Source organism: Suncus etruscus, chromosome 2 (genome assembly GCF_024139225.1).
Source record: "Suncus etruscus isolate mSunEtr1 chromosome 2, mSunEtr1.pri.cur, whole genome shotgun sequence".
Classification (NCBI taxonomy): Eukaryota; Metazoa; Chordata; class Mammalia; order Eulipotyphla; family Soricidae; genus Suncus; species Suncus etruscus.
Genome location: NC_064849.1, coordinates 104,294,182 through 104,316,077, shown reverse-complemented (window position 1 = coordinate 104,316,077; position 21,896 = coordinate 104,294,182). Strand labels below are relative to the sequence as shown.

The 21,896-nt window shown below is 34.8% G+C and overlaps 1 protein-coding gene across 1 annotated transcript in view; it reads left to right on the top strand.

The window, feature by feature from the left end:
• Positions 1–7,893, top strand: part of PLCXD3 (phosphatidylinositol specific phospholipase C X domain containing 3) — a 153,506-nt gene extending 145,613 nt beyond the window's left edge. Inside the window, exon 3 of the mRNA XM_049767694.1 lies at positions 7,068–7,893. Within this exon, the coding sequence (XP_049623651.1) occupies positions 7,068–7,221 (154 nt within the window). The 3' untranslated portion in view covers positions 7,222–7,893. The remainder of the gene's footprint in view (positions 1–7,067) is intronic.
• Positions 7,894–21,896: the final 14,003 nt, after the last annotated feature.

The following is a 21,896-nucleotide window of genomic DNA, read 5'->3' as shown; positions in this document are numbered from 1 at the left end:
GAACTGAAAATTTTCCCTGAATGCCAATCAGAGATGATCTACTTTTTTGTTGATTTTGTGTGTGTGCTTTAATAAATCTTTTTTCTATGCCTTGTACTGAAATGCAAGGGCGGAGCCTGTCTGATCATCAATGTACAGTGTCAGACTCATCACCTAAGAGTTGGTTTATATGAATCTATTTATCCTCTCCTGGTCACTTTTTTTAATCTAAAGATTTGTATCTGTATCAAGTTACAAGTGGAGTTTGAATTTGATATAAGCTGAGAATTTGGGAAAGTGATGAAGGCACTTTCACTCTCCCATCACATGAGAAAAGCTACTGTTTCAATTCTGTTTCTTTGTTCCTTTGATTATTTCATATTTTATACTTAAATAGTTAAAGAAATTTGGTTCTGAAAGTACAGAATGCAAGTGAGAAGAAGACTTGGGAGGACTTTGGGCTCCTGTTTGGTAAAGTGCCAGGCGAGACTATGGGGATCTTCATTGAGAAGTGGAAATTCCTGGGGCCGGCGAGGTGGCGCTAGAGGTAAGGTGTCTGCCTTGCAAGCGCTAGCCAAGTGAAAGGACCGCGGTTCGATCCCCCGACGTCCCATATGGTCCCCCCAAGCCAGGGGCGATTTCTGAGCGCTTAGCCAGGAGTAACCCCTGAGCATCAAACGGGTGTGGCCCGAAAAACGAAAAAAAAAAAAAAAAAGCTGAGAAGTGGAAATTCCTTGGCCTCAAAGAGATTATTGTCCATTTGGGAAGGTGATTTGTAAAGTGATATTTAAACTTTAATCTAAAAGATAAATGAAAGGGAAGAAAAGATAATTCTTGGTTAATGATAATAAAAATAATATAAAAAGCAAACAGTAAAGGCAGCATTAGTAAAGTTTCCAATGAAAAAGTAGGCCACCAGGTCAAGAAGAGCCAGATTGGTCCTGTGCCTGACTGTGTTTCTTGAATATCTGAAGGTCTCCTCAGAGGCCTAGGGAGCGCACCCCCAAAAAACTGCATTCTGAAGCTGCCCAGTGAGTGAATGAGTAAAGTCTGGCTGTGGGGGTCGCCAACCAATAAACTAAGCCCTCCGGCCTGCTGAGGCTCTGCCCTGCTGTGCCTTTGATCACTCTGAGGTCTTCAAGGGAAATCTTTCCTGTGCCTGTCTGTTGTTCTTGAATACCTGAAGGTCTCCTCAGAGGCTTAGGGAGCGCACCCCCAAAAAACTAGAGGCAGCAGAAGAGTGAGGCTGCTCTGCTCCGCTTCGCGTCTGGACATACTTTCTAACCAATGAACCCCACCACAACATGCAGGAAAAACCACACTACAAGCGTGACAATGTAAAACCAAAGAGCCATATGTAGATTACCTACTCATGAAAATTAAAAAGGAAAGGATTCTTTACCAAAATTTGGATGAGGAATGAGATAATACCTAAGCCAAATCTTGAAGGGTATGAGTCAGATCAAGAAGGCCAATTGGAAGAAAGGGGGAAATTTCAAATAAAAAAGTCTTGAGAATATATGAAGTATGAAACAACAGAGTTTGTTTCAGAGCATGTTTCAGGATAATTCAACACATTTTAGTTTCCCTAGAGCAGGTAAGAAGCATATAATAAATAACAACAGATGAGGTCAAAGAAAGGTATGTATGATAAGTGATAGAAAATGGTATGGAGAAAGCCAAATGTGCTTCTAAATAGTTGGGTGGATCTAAAAAAGAATAGGGAGAAGACTTTTAAATTGATCATGAGTATATAAAAGGAGAAGATAACCACTCTGACTATAGTAAAGGAAAGACACAGAACTAAGTGTGGGAATGAATGTGAAATCTAAGAAAAGCAAACTATGATTCCAGGATGGATTCAAGGACTTTAAAACTGGAATACTCTCTTCTAATAGTATACCAACTGAAAAAATTAATGAAAAGAATGAATTATTTTAAAATATCAAATTTAACCAACTTGTCATTCAGGTTCAGTCAATCTTTTATAACTGCCAGAGTATTTTTTTTAATTCAATCTATCTACCCAACTCTTAAGTACAATTGAAACTTGACATTGAACTGTAAACCATCTCTGTTCAATGTCAATATTAGCCCCAAGGAAAAAATGTTAGTGATTGGGAGGTAATTTAACTCAAATTATCATCCAGGTAACAGGTTCTTTAACTCAAACTGTACTATTTTTAATGTACAAAGTACATAACAGTAAATAAACACAATATATCTATAGTATTAAAATTTTATGGAGAATATGTTGGAAAACATTTTATAGTGGAGAAATGGGGGCCAATACTGTAGAAAGCTAATAAGTTCTACTTTAGTTAATTATTGCAACTTTATGGGCCAGAGAGATAATACAGCAGGTAGGATCAAGTCTTGCATGCAGCCAACTCAGGTTTGATCCCAGCACTTCATATTGTTCTCCAAGCACTACCAGGGGTGATTCATGAGTGCAGAGGCAGGAGTAACCTCTGAGCATTGCTGGGTGTGACCCCCCAATTTTTAATAATTATTTAACTTCAATAGAAAGCATTTTCAAATTTTAATCTAGCAATATTAATTTTTTACTTAACATAATTTTAAATATTTACTATTTGAGATTTAACTAGATGTTGTTGCTGATTTTGATCCTGCTGGTACATGGATTTTAGAAAGAAAATCTGTCTGAACAGAGAAATAGATATTTATCTGTGACTCTACTGAATGGCACTTTAAATGTAAATGTAATGAGGACTGAAAACTATTTCAAAAGAATATTTCATCACTTCTCAAATTAATCGCATTCACAGAGAGACAGAGAAAAGCATGCTTATATTCTCCTAAAATCACTCTTTGGGGGCAATTATTGTTCTAAATTTAGCCTCAGGAATCTTAATCTTAAATTAGTAAAAAATATCAGAGGAGCTGCTTTGATAATTATAGTGTTAAGATTGGAATTTAGTTGCTCGGAACCTTTCTTGACCTACCTTAGGGATTTTTAGTAAACCAGTTACTTAGTTAAGGTTAACGCTGACTCAGAATTGATTCTCTCACTCATTGATCCAACTCTTAACTCTAAAGGTGAATATATTTACTGAGCAACCTTTTTTTTTTTTTCTAGAAAACACATTGATAGTTACTCTTTGCAAAAAGTGTAGCTAAGGTAATGTTATGTTCACAGGACTTATATCATCCATTCTAGTAAGTCCAGAAGTAATGAAATTTAAATCCAGAGTGTTGCATATTGACTCAGAATTTACCTTTCTAGTGAATTTAAATGCTTGTGCCTACATTCTGGAAATCCTGTCCTTCGCCCTCTCTCAAGACAGTAGAATTCATTCCAGTGTGCTTTCATTGGATACTGCACACTACTGTTGACAACACCTGCGTCTCTCTATCTGCGTCCCCTAATCCTACATATATTAGCCATACATCGTACAACATCTTACCCTCTTTATTCCTGTCTCCATATACATCTAAGTAAACATTTCTTATCTTTCAAGATTCATGGATTAATCTTTTGAAAGATTTTTCCTGATTTCCCAATCAAAGATAGCTGACTTTCCTCAGTTGTCTCAAGGGAATGAATCATCTTAAGGAAAGACAGATGTGTTCAAGGTCCTCCAAAGCCTCTTCTCTCTCCAGAGTAAATCTCATAGCCCTCATAATGCCTACTGTTTCCTTATTGGATCTACCCTTTTCTTTACATTATTTATCAAATTTCATCGTTGTCGCACTTCTTTTTCATTATCCAGACTGAGACACACTAGAACTTTAAAGCCCTAGCAATAACTAAATTCTTTTCTTATATAACTTTCTTCCTTCTTCAAGCCTTACACAATTGTACCTTTTCTGTTTTTTTTATTAATTTTTATTTTGAATTATGAGAACAAAAGATTCAAAGAAAAAGGACAAGGTAAAGTTACAGTGGAAGGACAATCACCCATAACATAATTCTCAGAAGAAGTCCCCTTGCTGATATCTTAACTTTGAACTTTCAGCCAAAGAACGTTAAGATAAAATAAAACAGAATCCATGTGCGATTATTTTGTCCCTCGATTCCCCAGATTGTAGCACATTATAATATTTCTTAACAGCACACAAGGCAATCTAAAGCCATCAAACTTACGTAACTCCTTTAACATTAGAGGCATAGTATTTTTTACATTTCCATGTACATGAATATTAACTTAAGTTAACCTCAAATTTTAAGTGGGTGCTTTTTAAGGATTAGAGTCAAAGGAGCACAGTAAAAACATTGTTAGAGTGGCCATTGTTGTTTGCATAGGCCCACAAAAATATGAGAAGCATGGAAAGGAATAACCTTGGCCTAAATACAAAGAGATCCTACCCCTGAAGTTTCCTGGCATAAGACCAGCTCTAGGCTTCAGGCAAGTTATCCTCCGATCCAAGACATTGTCCGTAGTGCCAACACACTTTTCACACAGTCTCTGTTGTTGGTATCATGTTTCTGTATTAAAGATTCTGGAATCTGTATGTCCTACATTGAAGTCATGATGTGGAGTATCTTCTCGTTTCACCTCACCATGAAAGGGCAATGCAGGAAGCCCTTTCCTGTAAGCAGGTTGTTATTGTAAGTCTTCTCAGTGTTAAGGGAAGTCTCTTTTGAGCAGGATAATGTCTGAGCAGTGGTAGGGTCTTCCGTGGTAGAGGACTGTTTCCAGGTGATGTTATAGACAAACCTCACAATTAAGGGGCAATACAGCAAGCCCTGTCCAGTAAGCAGGTCATTGTTCTTGTTGTCTTCTCAGTGTTAAGGGGTGTTTTTTTTGAGTAGATAGATGTCAGAGCAGCTGTAGGGTCTTCCCTGGTACAGGAATGCCACCAGGTGATGTTATATACAACCTTGGATGTTTTGAAAATGTCTTCTGTAGATCAAGGGGTGAGTGGAGAATGCCCATTCCTCTGAGGCCTGTGCCTGGTCTTTATGTCAATGTTCAGGGTGTAAGGTCTCATTGCACTACAAGATTTGTGTGTTCCCATCTCTATTAGATAAGAACCTATTGGTATGTATAGTATTTTCCCATTTTAGTGTGCCTAAGCAAACAAGAATTAAAGCCACGTGGTGCTATCAGATATATGGGGGCGTAAGAATATTTCCAACAAGACCCATGACTTGGTTCAAACATAAGTATTAAACTGAGGGATTCTTTCACACCAAATTTTATATTGAGCAGTTCACAAAGAGAAGATAAAAAAACATGGGGGGGGGGGTCGTCACTGTATAAGAAAATATTCAGCAAAAGTTTATAGACGTCAAAGAAAACACCCATAAAATGTTGAAAACATATAAGTGTCTTTTTTATGCCTTTTAAAATAGTTGGGTGGGTGTTAATTCCAGGGCACCACTTTGGTCTGAGACTTAGGACTCTACAGTACTTAAGTTAGAAAGGGTAAATGAGGAGTAATGATGATAGGAATTAAAGAAGTTAAAGAGAAATATGAACTTATGAAGCGGTATGCAAAAGGGCAGAGTACAAAATGGACATTCTGCATACATAAAAACATAATTCAATGATAGTGAGTACTATTAATGTTTCTTGTGTGAGTACTATTAATGTTTCTTGTGCACGCGGGGGCAATAGCCCCTGCGCGATTCTGAAAATATAGTCTGGACAGAGATTACCAGTGACTTCAAGAAGCTTGGAGGCCAGAAGTTCAGAGCCCCACCCAGACCCTCCCTAAGGAGCTGAATGGATAATGGGGGAAGGCCTAGGGTACCTTCAAGCTCCACCAAGTGACCCAACTCACCGGCTTGCCCAGGCATGTGGCCCGGGAAAGCCCTGGAGATCTGGAGCAAGGCAGTAGGGGGGTGCTGGGGTTACCCAAGTCCCGCACCCCCACTAGGCCTGGTCAAGCAGACCTCGGCATGGCGAGGGCCTGCCAAACCTCCTCCTGCTAGACTCCCGGCTCCAAGAAGCAATTGTCCCTTTTCTGAAGAGACAAACTAAGTCATCTTACTTTAAGCTACAATCAACCACTTCTTTCTATTTCTAATTCTTTTTTTTTTTTCATTTTATTGTGGCACATATTATCTTCTATCAAATTATATAAGTTACAGTTATAAGACCACTAAGTAATAAACTAGACACAGAAGGGACCACGCATTCTAGCAGCCCCTGGCAGGGAGAGTGGAGGATATGGAGGCAGGATGGGAGCGGTTGTGGGAGGACAATTTGGGGGTGGGAATTCCCCTGATTCAATGTAAATATGTACCTGGAATATTACTGTGAACGATATGTAAGCCACTATAATTAAAATAAAAATTATATTTAAAAATTATATAAGTTATTACTTACTAATTTATTATCTTTTTATTAAAATGAAAGTTTTATGCACTGCAAGAGCCGATAAAAGAAACTTTCTTTTCTATAATGGGAATACAAATTAATGTTTAGTATATGTTTTAAAAGAATGAGCTCTGCTCAGACTGTTTTCTTCCTCACCATCAAATCTTAAGCATATTGGGGGCGGAAGAAATATTACAGTAAGGGGAGTAGTTGCTTTAAATGGAGATAACCAGGCCTCCATCCTCAACACTCCATATGGTCTCCTGAGACCATCCAGGAGTGATCCTTGAGTGCAGAGCCAGGAGGAAGCCCTGAGTGAGCCCCACTGAGTGTGGCCTAACCTTCCCACCACCAAATAAAAAGCCAAACAGAAATTTTAAATGCAAGAAGTTTTGTGCTAGTATTTCTGTTAATGTATTTTCTGAAAATGATGACTCATAAGTATGTATTTTTATCTCTAACTTGATTAGAGATCTCATTAATTTTGCAATTAAACCAGGCCAAACTAGAACTTGCATTTTCTTGGTGAAGAAGCTTCCCCACAAACTCTCAGAACATCTGAGATTTCCTACGTTGACAACTCAATTATGAATCAAAAGACTGAGCATTTCTTCTGCAGAATCTTTTCAAAGGATAAAATGTACTGTTGTTTGGCTATTTTTCTTCATTCTGTATCATTATGTGGGGGGTCATTTATCTTAATAAATGGAAAAACTTGAAGAAATCCTGGGAACTGTAAACTTGAAAAATATTTCCTTACCTCTTGTAACTTCTCTTTCTTTCTTTTTTTTCTCTCAGAGCTCTTCCAGCTATGATGCAGTGGGTCCGCACACAGAAACCAGGAGAGAGTGGCATCAATATTGTCACTGCTGATTTTGTAGAACTTGGTGATTTCATCAGCACTGTCATAAAGCTCAACTACATCTTTGATGAAGGAGAAGCCAATACTTGATAGTATCACTTGGAGTGTCCATGAATAAGATAGAGCAGACTCATTGTTTAGGCATATTATATATAAGCATTCTGATCTTCCTATTCTGAGTCTCAGAGGGGATTAGGGCTGAGAGTGGGTGGGTAAAGGGGAAAATCCATGAGTTCAGTGATTATTATGGTATTCTGCATTACTATAAATATTTCATTTCCCGTTTAATGAGCAAAATCTACTGCTAGTGTTAGGGATTAAAAAGACCAGTGAACTTTTGTTTTTCAAAATTAGTCTTTGTAATGTAATAATCATGAGTGTTTGCTTGATTGCATTTCTGGTTTCAACCTAGGGTACCACCACTGTGTGTATCTTCTGAATCTTTCTGCTCCTGCTCTTGCTTGCTCTTCTTAGCCAGATGCTATATGGGAATCAAAAACAGTCGAATACCCAATATATCATGTGTTACATCGTTGTACTGAAATTTGTTCTGTGGGACTTGGTATACTATTCTCTAGTCATTGTCAATTGGAAAATCAGTGCTAACTTTTGGTCATTGAAAATATGCATTAAATCAGTTCCCTGCATCAGTGCTATTGGAGGCCATATTCAGTGATTTTAGTGTTTTCTGAAAATAAGTGTTTCACAGTATTTATATGCAAGGCAGCTATAAATAAAGAGTAAAAACATTTTTGGAATAACTACTAGTGCCAACTTCATAGTGAAAAAAAAGAGGAAGAGAAAAATCTCACTTTAGTTAAAAATAATATCTTCCCATGTATGTCCATTAAATAAAAATTAAGTGTACTAAAATCACAAAAGTGAAAATTAATTTTACCAAGAGTCTTCTAACAAATTTTTAAGTAAGGAAGAAAAAGAAGAAAGCAGTGAGAGGTTGTGTATGTTTTCCTAGCAAACTGAGATTTGCAATTATATAGTTCTAAATCCCAAATTTTGAGAAATATACTTCAAAAAGCTTTGATTTGAGAATACTTTATATTTTTACCTGAGGTTGAAGAGGAGGAAGAACACAGAATTGATTTTGAAACTCTGCCCATGAAATTTCAAATATCCATAAACCATCTTTAGAAGATGTTTAAATATGTATGACCTAGGCAGACTTGCTTAAAATTGGTACTGACTCATCACTTCTGACATTCATCCTACTCCAGGGTTAAGATTAAGAAGAGACCAATCTTTTCCAGAAGGATTTTGTGGCTCAACATTGAATTACTATTTCTCAGTCTATATGAGGGAAATGATAATGCAACTTTGAGCTCTATTTCTTTGGTAGCTTTTGGGACTTGAGAACTCTAAAATCATCTTAAAAGAGCACAATATCTCTTTCCTATGTGCCTCACAAGAGTAGTGTGAGGCATTTATAAATATCTATAAAATTTGCTGAGCTTCTTATCTCCTAGACCTAGATAAAGAAAATTATTTCAAGACCACCTATTTCAAGATTATAATCAAAAGTTGATTACAAGAGGATAATTACTCATTATCAAAAATTGCATTTATTAGCAACTGCAGGAGAGAATAGAAATTAGTTGTATTGATGAGAATGTCAATAAAGTGTATGTGTGTGTATGATAGAACAATAAGCACATATTTTACATACAAGAGGTATGATCCACATTTCAGTTGTGTGTAGATATCTCATTATTCCCAATATACCAATATATACACTCCTATGCAGGCAGAAAAACACAAATAAATGCAAACACAGACATATACACAATCACAATTCTCTTTAAGTGGAAATATGATAATATAAAGCTCTTCATTTTAAGACTGAAATTTTTAACAAAACGTGGGGAAGTATGATATGACCATTGCAATTAGAGTAATTGATCATATTCAAATAACTTTGTAAAACTATTCTATCTTGGGACTTATTTATTTAGATAGATTTTTTTCATTCTAAATTTTTTTTACCCTAGAAGTTTTATTGTCTTACTATATCTTACTTTTTCTTTATGTTCAATTGAATATGAATTGTTTTTTGACAAGTACAAATTATGAAAATTTATGTCCTGTAAATTTATTTTGGGGGAAGATTTTTCTTTCTGACTATTCATTACTCATCCCTCAGGAGGATATTTAGCCAAGAATACTTGCAATGACACAAAGAATTAACTTGTAAATATGACAGAAAACATCTTTCAAAATATATTAATGAAAACTGCACAAAACATAGAGGTAACTATGCTGTATTTTCTTGAATTTATATGCTTTCTAATAATGTTTGCTTAGAATTAGCTTTGCCATATTTGTCATTTGGATGCTGAAAGAAGCAAACACGTCGAAGCGTTAAACTAATTGTGCAGTTTCTTAACTGGTGAAAACCATAATGGCTGCTAGTGATATACACACAGATTTTGTGTGGCAAAAGATACTTAGATGTCATTGTGATAGTTTACCTGTGGATATGCAATACCTGGAAGCAAATCAATTTGCCTTAATTTCTAGAGGAGGTAACAGGTAGAATTGAGCCTTATCTCCTCCAGCTCAAAGAAGAGGTCACTTGGAAGGATTTCTTAGGAAGAGGAATGGAGAAAAGGTAGCTTTGGTTTTCCTCAGACCATAGACCTTCCATAGAGCATGCTTAAAGGGGCAGGTGTGGGGCCTTAAATAAAGAGGTTGGGGTGAGGACTAGTGACTCACGATCAGAATTTACCCTTTGCCTATGCTCCTTTGTCTTAGCTGGGCATTGTCTTCCCAGAAACTAGGAGCACAAGGGCTATAAATAGGCCCCAATTGAGTAGAAGATATATCTTGGTGCACTTTTGTTTATTTGTTTCTTAAGACATTATGTCACAAGTCCTGAAAGGAAAAAAAAAGCAAAACCTAAATTTTTGCAGATTTTCTTGCTGTAGGAAGTGAAGAGTCGGTTATTTTAGAAAAATATGCAGTCTCATTTGGGGGTTTGCTTTCCTATCTATAATGTTGAAGGACCATGATGGGGAGTTGTCCTCCATGATTTATTATGTCTCTCTGATTACTACACAATTACATGAATGCAGAGAATGAGAGGACTCATTTTAAAGCCTTAGGTTATTCTCTATGATGACCTCAATATTCACTTTCAGCCATACTGGGAAAACTCAGTTTTCATGGAGTGTCACCTAACAGTGAATGTATTAGAGCATCAAGTGTTTGGCATTTACGTGCCCATGCAAACACACATGCAGATGTTCATACACACACACACACACACACACACACACACACACACAAATGGCATGAACATCTCACTCAGACATTATTGAAGTAGAATTTGCACTCTAATTACAACTTGTTTCCATTTCCAGTCTAACTTTTAAAGTCAATATATTCCACATTAGCAGACATAAACATTGTATAAATATTTGAGAGGAAAAATCACTAGTAAACCAATGAAAAATGAGACCACCATAAATAAGAAATACCCAGCAGTAGCATGGTGTAATTGCATTGTCAATTACACTTCAAGATGGAGAATCAAAGTTGAACCTGAGTATAAATTCTAAACATTCCATCTTTGCTTAAAGTTTTCTTGAATTTCTTTGAGGTTCTGACTTGCTTTGGTCAGAATTGCCTATTCAGATATACCCTGTTAGGATTTCTGACTGGAAAGCTGAAAGTCTCAGGAAATGCACGTTTCAGTGAATTTTTTAGTTCTTTAGTTTCACAGATCCAATGACACAATCTCCTTACTTGTGGAGGCTCAATCTAAAGCAGAGCGCCACAGGTAGTGTTCTTGCATTTTGAATTGCTAATAGAAAATAATGCAGTGTCCCTCAGGATATGTTAAACAAGATTTTTTACAAGTATTTTACTTTGCGTGTTAACACGTTAGTCTTTTTTTGACTAGATATCAGTGACACTCTGGTGAAAGTGCTATATTTGCCATAATTTCTTGGTGGCTCCTGTGTTACATACAGTTTTAAATAGGGTTCTAAATTGTTTTCCCAGTGACAACTAGAAAATGTGTAAAATTTGTAAAATGTGTTGTTCATTAAGAAGTGTGAAGTTTTTCTTTCATTTGTGATACTATTTTATAGGCATTCATTCTCAGTGTATAAGTGTGAGTCAAAATTTGTGCTTGTTTGTAGTATGTATGTATAAGTAAATTGCATCTTATCAAAAATCAAACTTATCCTAAAGAAAAAGGGCACATTATGACCAGCCTTAATTCATTGCCATCTTTTGTTATTGCAATTTGGGATTAAAATTTAAAGAGAAATTATGTTTTTTTTTGTTGTTTAAAATGACCTTTAAAAGTCATTTATAATTTGTCTGAGTTCTCATAATCAAATAGTATATCTTGTTGAGAACCTCCCATGCTTTTCAAATTTTTAATGTCAGTTGTGAACTTTATTAGCTAACAGTGAATAAATTCATACTAATTTCATCAGCAATATAACCAGTATATTTTGAAAATTGTTTTCAGACATGGAACTCATTTTGCTTGTAATGCTGTTTCCCTTAATCCAGAAAAATTCTGTAAAAAACTATTGCTGTAAATCATTACTTTTTAAAAATTAAATTTTCTTTAATATCAACTCAGAAACAAGACCTCTTTTAAAATTCAATTTCTCTTTCTTTCACAGGGGTGATCAGATAATTCAAGGACTCATTTATGTGCTTATTAACACACTAGTATGATTTTTTTTATTCAGATTAAAACTGCTACCCCAGGTTCTGGATCGATAATACAGCAGATAGAGCATTTGTCTTGCAAGCTGCTGGTACAAGTTTGATCCCTGGCACTACATATAGTCCTCTGAGCCCACGGGAGTGATTCCTGAACAGACTCTGAAGTAAGCTTTCTTGCCCCCAAAATACTGTTCACTCATAGAATTATAGAAAAGTTGGTGAGAATGATCCTCTTGACTGCCTGAATAAGAGAGAAGAGATGAATACAATCAAAGCCTGGACTCACCTGGAAATTGGGCAGCAGGTAGCTAATAGAATATGGAATTTGTCAATGAAGTCAGAACAGAGGCTTTCCAAAGAAAGTTATAATAACCAGCAAGCACTCTTTCTAAGGAAATGAAATCCCAAAAGACCAGTAACTAAGAACAGTAAGATCTAAGGCCAATTTCCAGAAAAATCTGATGGAAGTAAGTGTTCAGTCTTGTATTGAACCATTATATCTAGCAGTGAATCCTTGACATAGTCTGGATGTGAGTATAGTCTTAGAACATTTTTGTGTATCTGCCTCCTCTTCAGAAACTCCCATGTCATAAGGTAATACAAATAAATTTTATCATGTAACCCCTACTTACACATATTTTTATTGATTTGCTTTTTGTCTAAAGAATGAAAATTTGCAAAGCTGGTGACATTTTCTTTATTAAGCACCAGAAATTCACCAGAAGGAGATAGATCTGTGCCTTCTCTTTTTAGGATCTGGTCATTGATACCTTTAATAAATGTGATGTGATGAAAATAAAAGCCTACAATTCTGTTTAGCAAATGTGAATTTTTTGATAAGATTGTGTCCTTAATGTAAAATAGTTTCTTTGTATCCAGTGAAATGCTTAATAAAGTCCTGGTACCAGTTGTCTTTTATTATTATTATTATTAATTATTATTATTATTATTATTTTATATCCATCAGTGCTTCATCATAAACCAAAAGTGGATCTTTTAAATAGGACATGACTCAGTACAGCAGCAAATGTAATTCTTTTTAAAAATATGAATCATGGGGCCGGCGAGGTGGCGCTAGAGGCAAGGTGTCTGCCTTGTAAGCGCTAGCCAAGGAAAGGACCACGGTTCGATCCCCCGGTGTCCCATATGGTCCGCCCAAGCCAGGGGCAATTTCTGAGCGTGTAGCCAGAAATAACCCCTGAGCATCAAACGGGTGTGACCCGAAAAACCAAAAAAAAAAAAAAATATGAATCATCAGGTTAGGCTATCCTCTTTAAAAAGAATATATTTTCTATCACTAATGGCTATGGATGAGACTTTCATTGCATTAAAGTTAGGTATCACTGGAGTGAATAATCTTTGACAATGATATTTCTACAAAAAAGGGTTTTATATATAATATATTCATGTGAACTTAGTATATTAAGATAACATGTCAACGAAGCATACTTTTACTAAAATTTAGCTATGTCAGATGCACAAAATAGTATTAAAAAAACTTTCTTTGTAGTTTACCAAGTAAACCCTATGTATTGGAGTTTAAATAAGTAAATCTTAAAAAATTAGACTATAATATTATTAAAACAATCCAAGAACAATATCTGATCTAAAAACTTTTGGTATAAACTTATATAATAATTTTCCCCAAAATTCTGTTTTGTACATAGGTTCATGACACTGTTATATTTCTTTTTATAGTTTTAATTATTTATGCACTTATGAAATAATATTAACTTCAAATAAAACTTCACATATTACATCTTTTTTCTTAATTTAGTATTCTATAGCTTTATCATAATATTCTTTTCGTTCATCATTTTCAAACATTTGCTCTATAGCAGCTTTATGCTAAACACTATAAAATATTTCTAAAATCTTTCTTAGAAAAATGTAAGAACATTTTTGAGAGTAGTTTTCACTATCATTTTGTCTTCTAAGCAAACAAAAATTCTCAACTGACCTTTTCAGAATAATATTCCCAATGAGTACTAAGAAAGACAGTTATTCCTGAAAGCCCTCTTTAAAAAGGACAGTTTCCACAAAGAATAGAACTAGAAATCAACTGCCTATGGTCACAAATAATGAAGAATGTTTTCTCTTCTTTCTCTTTCACAGTTCCTATCACCTGTGTATAAGACACTCAGAGATAACCTCAGCTGCCACATTCTGTCTGAAACTCTAAAACAGAAAAGTAGAGTTTTCATTTCCTATCATTTATCTTGATTTTTTTCTTTCAGTGAAAGAGACTGGCTTAATAAAATTTTAAAAGAACCTATATAAGATAAATATTGATAATGTTTTCTAGATCAAAGAAGTTTTAAAAAAATCACTTGAAATCAGAGGAATATTTTTTAAGTGAAAGCTACTACGATAGCATGATGGAAGCTTTGCCGTTGGTTCTCAAGGAGGTTCAATATATATTCTTAATTATGAGTCAAAATAGTGGCCACACTGAAATTAAGTGGCAAGAAGTGAACCTAAATGTAACCACATGCTTTCAGCCATATTCATCCTTCATTCTTGTGGATAGATATATTCCTGGAACTCTTTAGAACTTTTAGACAAAGGTGGAGCAATTGAGAGTAGGAGTGCCCAAAATGACAGAGAAAAAGGGTAGTGAAAATGCTAACAATTCCCAAAGCACTCCTTGGCAGAAAGCTTATTCTCCACTCACTTTCTTGCTCAGAAGAATATGTAATATTGACATTTGGGTGTTTTAGTGTGAAATAATTAAGAAAAAATTGTTTTGTCTCAACACAACTATTCAGTTATTATTAAGTTGTGCTCTTTTATTTTGATAAAATAAGTGCCTACAAACTTATTTTGGTATGGGTTAAAAAACATTAATTTAGAATCAATATCCTTTCTTCAATGGACTGAAACATTGTGAATATTTTATTTAAACCTTGAAATTATAAGCACATCGTTTTCTGTCTTTTTCTATCTCGTTTCACATCTATTTCTATCTAATTACAACAGGCTAGTTATTAACATATGATTAGAAATAATAAAATTGTTCCCGCTGTGACATAATAAAATGGGTACATAATTGTTATTGGTGATGACAATATAAAAAGCATTAGACAGTATCCTCTACCTCTTGCATTCATTGGAGAAATACTGATACTAGGAAAAGATTAGGGGAAAGTATTCGACATGGTTTTCTCTCCAAGTGCAGGAAGACTGATTATCTAAAGACTGTTAAATCCTTCAAAAATATTCATGTAGGAAAACTTGGTTTATGACACACCTATTTAAAGGGGACTGGGAAAAGGGTCAGAAAAATGTTGCGTTGCAACATTTTAATAAAATTTTTGGTTAAAATTTCCCCTTCCTCATCTTCTAGTAGATATAAGTAGAATTGATATAATCATATTATTGTTAACTAAAATTCTCAGACTCCCCAGTCTGCTCAGTTGGCACTGTTATACCCAATGAGCTTCATCATAAAAGTCCTCAAGTACCAAAGGTGTGGTCTATGCACAAGTGAAAGAGTTGAGAATTGCCTTTCTTATGTCGCATTCTAATGGAAGAGGTATTTGTTTTCCAAGTGTGAATAACTCACTCAACTTGATATATGATTCTTCTCTATTTCTCTCTTATATCTATGGACTTTGGATATAAATGAACTCTAAGTAATAGTCAATACTGATCTCAAAGTCATCAAAGCCATGATTTTGCTCCTAATGAAATTTCTTTTTGAGATTCACCTTCTCTTAAGAAATGAACCTATTTGGCTGCTGGATTCTTGTAAAACTAGGCTCAGATATTCTCACCTCTCCTCAACTGTGCTATTTGAGTCATATTAGTTCTCCAACTTCAGGTGGCCTTTAAAAAGTAGTAGATATAGCCAGAATTGAGCAACATCCAGGTATAGAAAATGAAAAAAAATGATATGGGGACCCACCATAAAATATTAGCAGAATTTAGAATAGTGGTACAGCACTAAAATATTTCTTACTTTAAATTTCTTACTTTAAAAAAACATTAACAAACAGCTTTAGGCACAATACTTTGCAAAATGGCTTTCGTTAGGAAAAGTCCAATTATTTTGTGTTTGCCTTGCTACCTACAAGGGGAAAAATACCCCTAAGAGGCCTATGGAAAAACCTAAAAATCTCCAGAGCTATACTTATCAAACATTATAAATGGCATGATTACCAAATTTTATCAAAATGTAAATACAGATCTGACAAGACAAAAGAGATGGCTCTCAGATTCTTTTTTGTACAAACTCTCAAATAGTTCAGATATCATTGGCACAAGAATTCCATTCTGAGTAACTATTTTGGAAACAAACTTTAAAGAAATTTCTTCAAATTTTTCTTTTCCATGATAATTTCTTTGGGGAGTGATAAATGACCATATTTTTACTTATAAAACTGCTTTGTGCATGAGTTATTTTAGAAAAAGGACTATAATAATAATTAAAACTGTTGATCCCCAAATCTAGTCAACCAAAAATCAACAGTTGTTTCGATTAAATAAGGTTTTTCCGTCAAAATGAAAAAAATGACTACATGAAATAAAAAAGGATCAATTATTTCACCAGACAACATAGAAAATAGATTTGATACAGAATTCTGTACAAAGATAAAGATCAGGTAAATGTCACACAGTACTATTCTAATAGGAAAAAGTAAATTATGACTTTAAGAGATCTGAACTGTTAAACCCAGAGTCCTACTTCCTTTGATCCTAAAAAAAAAAAAATAATAAGATAGCTGAGGTCTGTTGTATATTGAAGTTCCTTTATTTGAAGCAGTTTCTTGGTTGTGAATTGAGGCTATGAATTGACTGTGTCAATGTAGGAAGAAGATTTCTATGACAGAGTTTTAAGTGTACTTGAAGCAAAGAATTTTCTATAAACTTTATAGAGTTAGTTTTAGCTATTCTTATAATTCTAGTCATTTATTCAAGTCACATGCTACTTTTCTGGTTCAACATGAGTTCCACTTTTTTTTTTTCGGGCCACACCCGTTTGATGCTCAGGGGTTACTTCTGGCTAAGAGCTCAGAAATTGCCCCTGGCTTAGGGGGACCATATGGGATGCTGGGGGGATCGAACCTCGGTCGAGATCTTTCCTTGGCTAGCGCTTGTAAGGCAGACACCTTACCTCTAGCGCCACCTCATCGGCCCCGAGTTCCACTTTTTAATTCTTAAGTGCTAATTACAACTCAAGTTAATTTAACTAAAAAAAGAGGGTCTTTTTTTCAGACTAATCAAAACTGGAAAAATAGTAACTTTGGAGATTACTGGATTTGGTTATTCAAATAATATCACCAGGACCTGATTTTCCTCCATCAATAAGTTTTTTTTTTAATTTTTATTTTGATAATAGTTGCTTACATATCTTTCACATTAGTATTTTAGGTACATATTAACATTGAATCAGGGGAATACCCACCACCAAATTTGTCCTCTCCCCTTCCCCGTTCCCTTTCTGCAACCCATATTTCCCACCATCACCCCCCACCCTGGGCTGCTAGAGTAGGTGGTCCCCTCTTTGTCTAGCTTACTATCAGTGATCATACATCTGTTTGGTCCTGGTGCCCTCCCTTGTTTCTCCATCTACTTGAGAGGCTAAGCTAGATAAATCAAGTTATGTGGTTTTGTTTGAGGGAAATAAAAGCAATAGAATTGGGTAAAGATTAAGCAAAAAAAAAATTAAAAAAATAAAAATAAAAATATGCTGAAAATGGGTGGAGTCCTTCTAGGGGCTATCAGCCTCAGTTTGAGAGAGGACATGAAAAAAGTAATTGAAACACCATAACAATACAAAAATAAATGTCAAATTAAATATCCAGTGAGCAATAAAAAGAAGCACCACACAATAGTCTTGGTTCTGAATTCAAATCATGCTGGAGTGCAAAAAGAAAGAGAAAGAGAAGATAAAATAATATAAAATAAAAAAGGAGACATCAACTTTAATATCTACACCAAAATAAGGATGTAAAAAAATCAATCAATCAATATATATGTGGGAAAATGATTATTTTGTGCTTTCTTTTTTCTTTTTTTTTCCCCTGCAAAGGCACAGTAACTATTGGGGATATTATATCCCCAATATGATATATTGGGGATATCTCCCTTGTCTAGGAGATACAGGGTTTCTCCATCCCTGAAGTATACTGTCATGGGATTAACTATAGACTCCTTCCATGATCATCTACTCTCCCCTCAATGCTTTTGTGGTGTATGGAAGACTTCTGCTTCATCATGGATGGTAAAATCAGTCCTCTGTATCTAGAGATCTTAGTTCCCTCAATAAGTTTTGCCTTGCTCTGCGCTGATTCTGAGATAGGGTTTTTCCATACTGAGTCAAAATGATCTGAGTTCAAAATAATCAAAAAATTTCTCTCTCAAATTTTCAACCAAGAAATGAAGTTGAGTTCATTGGCTGAACTTGTACCAGAAGTCAATTTCCTGTTTATTTATATATTTAATTAGTTAGCTAGGTAGCTCTCTGTTAATTCACTCTATTGACATAACATTAGTTGCACAGCTGTCTATGTCTTAAGGATACAATTTCGAATTCATCAAATACAAAAGTATATATACGACAACAGCGACCAAATTTTGAATATTCCTCTATCACAGTCAGTTTCCCAACTCCCTCTTTTGTTTTTAATCTTTTCTTCCTCTAGTCCCCACTGATAGCCAAAGCTATGAGTTTATACATGTGTTTCCATTATTTTATCTGCTCCCATGCTTTGCAGAAGTCAATTTTTCAATTAAGTTTTGCATATATGAGAATAAAACTAAAATGAGAAAAATCATTATTTTCAAGGAAATTAAAGTGAAGGTTCTTCAATTGGGCATAGATACAGATGTAATCCATCCTCTACAAGGCTTTCCTAACACCCCTGAAATTCTGTCACATATGGGAGTATGTCTTATTTGCCAGTCAGGAGAACGTGATTGTTTCACCATCAGTTCTGAACCCCAGGAAGTGAGAAAGCAAAAAAGCAACAGTATGTAGATGTTGACCTTCATGGCTATGATATTTTTTATAATATTTTTTATTTAAACACCTTGGTTACAAACATGATTGTGGTTGTATTTCAGTCTTATAAGAGGACACTCCCCATCACCAGTGCAACATTCCCACCACCAATGTCCCAAATATCCCTCCTCCCCACCCTGCTCCAACCTGTATTCTAGACAGGCTTTCTATTTCCCTCATACATTCTTTTTGTTAGGATAGTTCGCAATGTAGTTATTTCTCTAACTAAGCTCATCACTCTTTGTGGTGAGGTTCATGAAGTGGGCTGTAACTTCCAGCCCTCCTCTCTTTTGTCTCTGAAAATTATTGCAAGAATGTCTTTTATTTTCCTTAAAACTCATAGATGAGTGAGACCATTCTGCATCTCTCTCTCTTTCTCTCTCTCTCTCTTTTATTTTCCTTAAAACTCATAGATGAGTGAGACCATTCTGCATCTCTCTCTTTCTCTCTCTCTCTTTTATTTTCCTTAAAACTCATAGATGAGTGAGACCATTCTGCATCTCTCTCTCTTTCTCTCTCTCTCTCTTTCTCTCTCTCTCTCTCTTTCTCTCTCTCTCTCACTTATTTCATTCCATGTACATCCAGCTGGACTATATGGGAGCTCAATTTCCAGTTTTTGGAGAAATCTCCATATTGCTCTCCAGAAAGGTTGAACTAGACGGCATTCCCACTAGCAGTGGATAAGAGTTCCTTTCTCTCCACATCTCCGCCAACACTGCTTGTTCTCATTCTTTGTGATGTGTGCCAGTCTCTGTGGTGCAAGGTGCTACCTCATTGTTGTTTTGATTTGCATCTCCCTGATGATTAGTGATGTGGAGCATTTTTTCATGTGCCTTTTGGCCATTTGTATTTCTTCTTTATCAAAGTGTCTGTCCATTTCTTCTCCCCATTTTTTGATGGATTAGATGTTTTTTTCTTGTAAAGTTCTGTCAGTGCCTTGTATATTTTGGAGATTAGCCCCTTATCTGATGGGTATTGGGTGAATAGTTTCACCCACTCAGTGGGTGGCTCTTTTATCCTGAGCATTATTTCCTTCGAAGTGCAGAAACTTCTCAGCTTAATGAATTCCCATCTGTTGATCTCTGCTTCCATTTGTTTGGAAAGTGCAGTTTCCTCCTTGAAGATGCCTTTAGTCTCAATGTCAGAAAAGTTGCTAAATAAATTGGGGGAAATGTCCACATACACTTCTTTTGGAATATTTAACTAATATTTTTCAATGTTCGGACCTTCTTAATATTTTATTCTTATCAGTTTTCAAATTAAATATTTTAAAGTATTGTTAAGATTTCAAAAGCAGTTAATATATAAGAATGAAAAGTTAAAACATTTATATCTATGGAACTATCCATTTAATAATGCACAAGATACTAAAGTAATACTAAAATAATACAGACAACAAAATTAAAGCCAATGACATATGAAAAAGAGGAGAAAAAACATAAAAATGTACTGGTATATATTTTTATGTTCCCAAGATTTATAAAGATTTAGATGTTCTGCTTAGTCTGTGCAAGATGCAAGCCAGAATTTTACTGTGATATGACAGGCAATTTAGTTAAGAGAACATTTCCAGAAAGTGATAATGTTGTTAAATTAATGGTTCTATAATGGAGAAAATTATAGCTTTGGTGGCACCAAATAATTTCTCCCTAATCACGAAAGATCCATAAGTCATTAACTCAATTGTTGGGGTCACTGCTGAAATCATTGATTGAATCCAGTTTGTCTGAATCCTGAGATTAAAACATCTCTAAGTTAAGAAAGTGAAAGAGTAGATTGTCAATTGGGTTCTCTGTGTGTGTGTGTGTGTGTGTGTGTGTGTGTGTGTGTGTGTAATTTGGTTGAAAAAAACAGTTATAAGACTGACAATATATTTTTTCTTTTGGGGGTTCTTTGGGGGATTCACACCTGGCGGCGCTCAGGGGTTACTTCTGGCTCTGCACTGAGAAATCGCTCTTGGCAGTCTTAGAGGACCATATGGGACTCTGGGAATCGAACCAAGGTCTGTCCAGGGTTAATCACTTGCAAGGAAAATGCCCCACCATTGTGCTGTCTCTCCAGCCCCAAGACTGACAATATTTTTTAAGAATGACAATAAAGTCAGGATATGCAAATGGAAATTGATAGCTGGTTCATCAAAACATAATTTATTTAATTTAGGAATAGAATTTTGTTACCTCTCTACAACTGACTGAGATAGCTCTAAACCACTAGAATATATAGAAAAGAGAATTTTTCTAAACTTTGTAAGTTCTAAGTAAGCATTAGAAGATTGAAGATCTATAAATGTATGTGGTGTGTTTTAATATGTAATACTTTCCATAGTGCCTTCCAATGCTCAGTTTAATACAAAAGCCTTTTATCTTTAATACGAAAAGTATCTAATTCATCAATGCATTGATCATTAATTTAAATATAGCTAAAGCATCATTACCTTATATAATTAATGTAATAGTACTATTGTTATTATACAATTACTACTTAATAGTATTATAGTATGTAGATAGTATTATTTATAGTATTGCTGATATATTCAGTATACTACTGAGTATTATTTTAATTAATTTTTAATTTATTATTGTATACAATACTTAAAAATTTCAGAATCATAGCATCTACTTCTATATGTAAGTAAACCTCCTTACTTCTACCAGCAAAAATATCACATTACCAAAATGACCACTTATACTCATTCTTCTCATGCCTCCCCTTTCTGCTGATAAATAGACATTTTTTTACATAGTCTAGAAGCCATTCCATTGTGTTTTGATTATTCATTTTCACTGGCTATTTTTATTAATTATTTTTCTCACTTCATCTTTTTATTACACTTTATGACAGCATATTTCTTGATAAATGAAAAACTAGCTTGTATTAAGCATATCTTATGTACTAGTATTTTCTTAGTCTGAAGTTACTAATAGCTAAATATTTATCTTAAAATTAAGTATTATCATCTTCATTTTATTTATTTGAAGAACAAAGACTTTGAGTTCAATAACTTGCCCAAGTATATACAGGCTAATAAATAGCTAAGACATGATATACATGTGTTCAT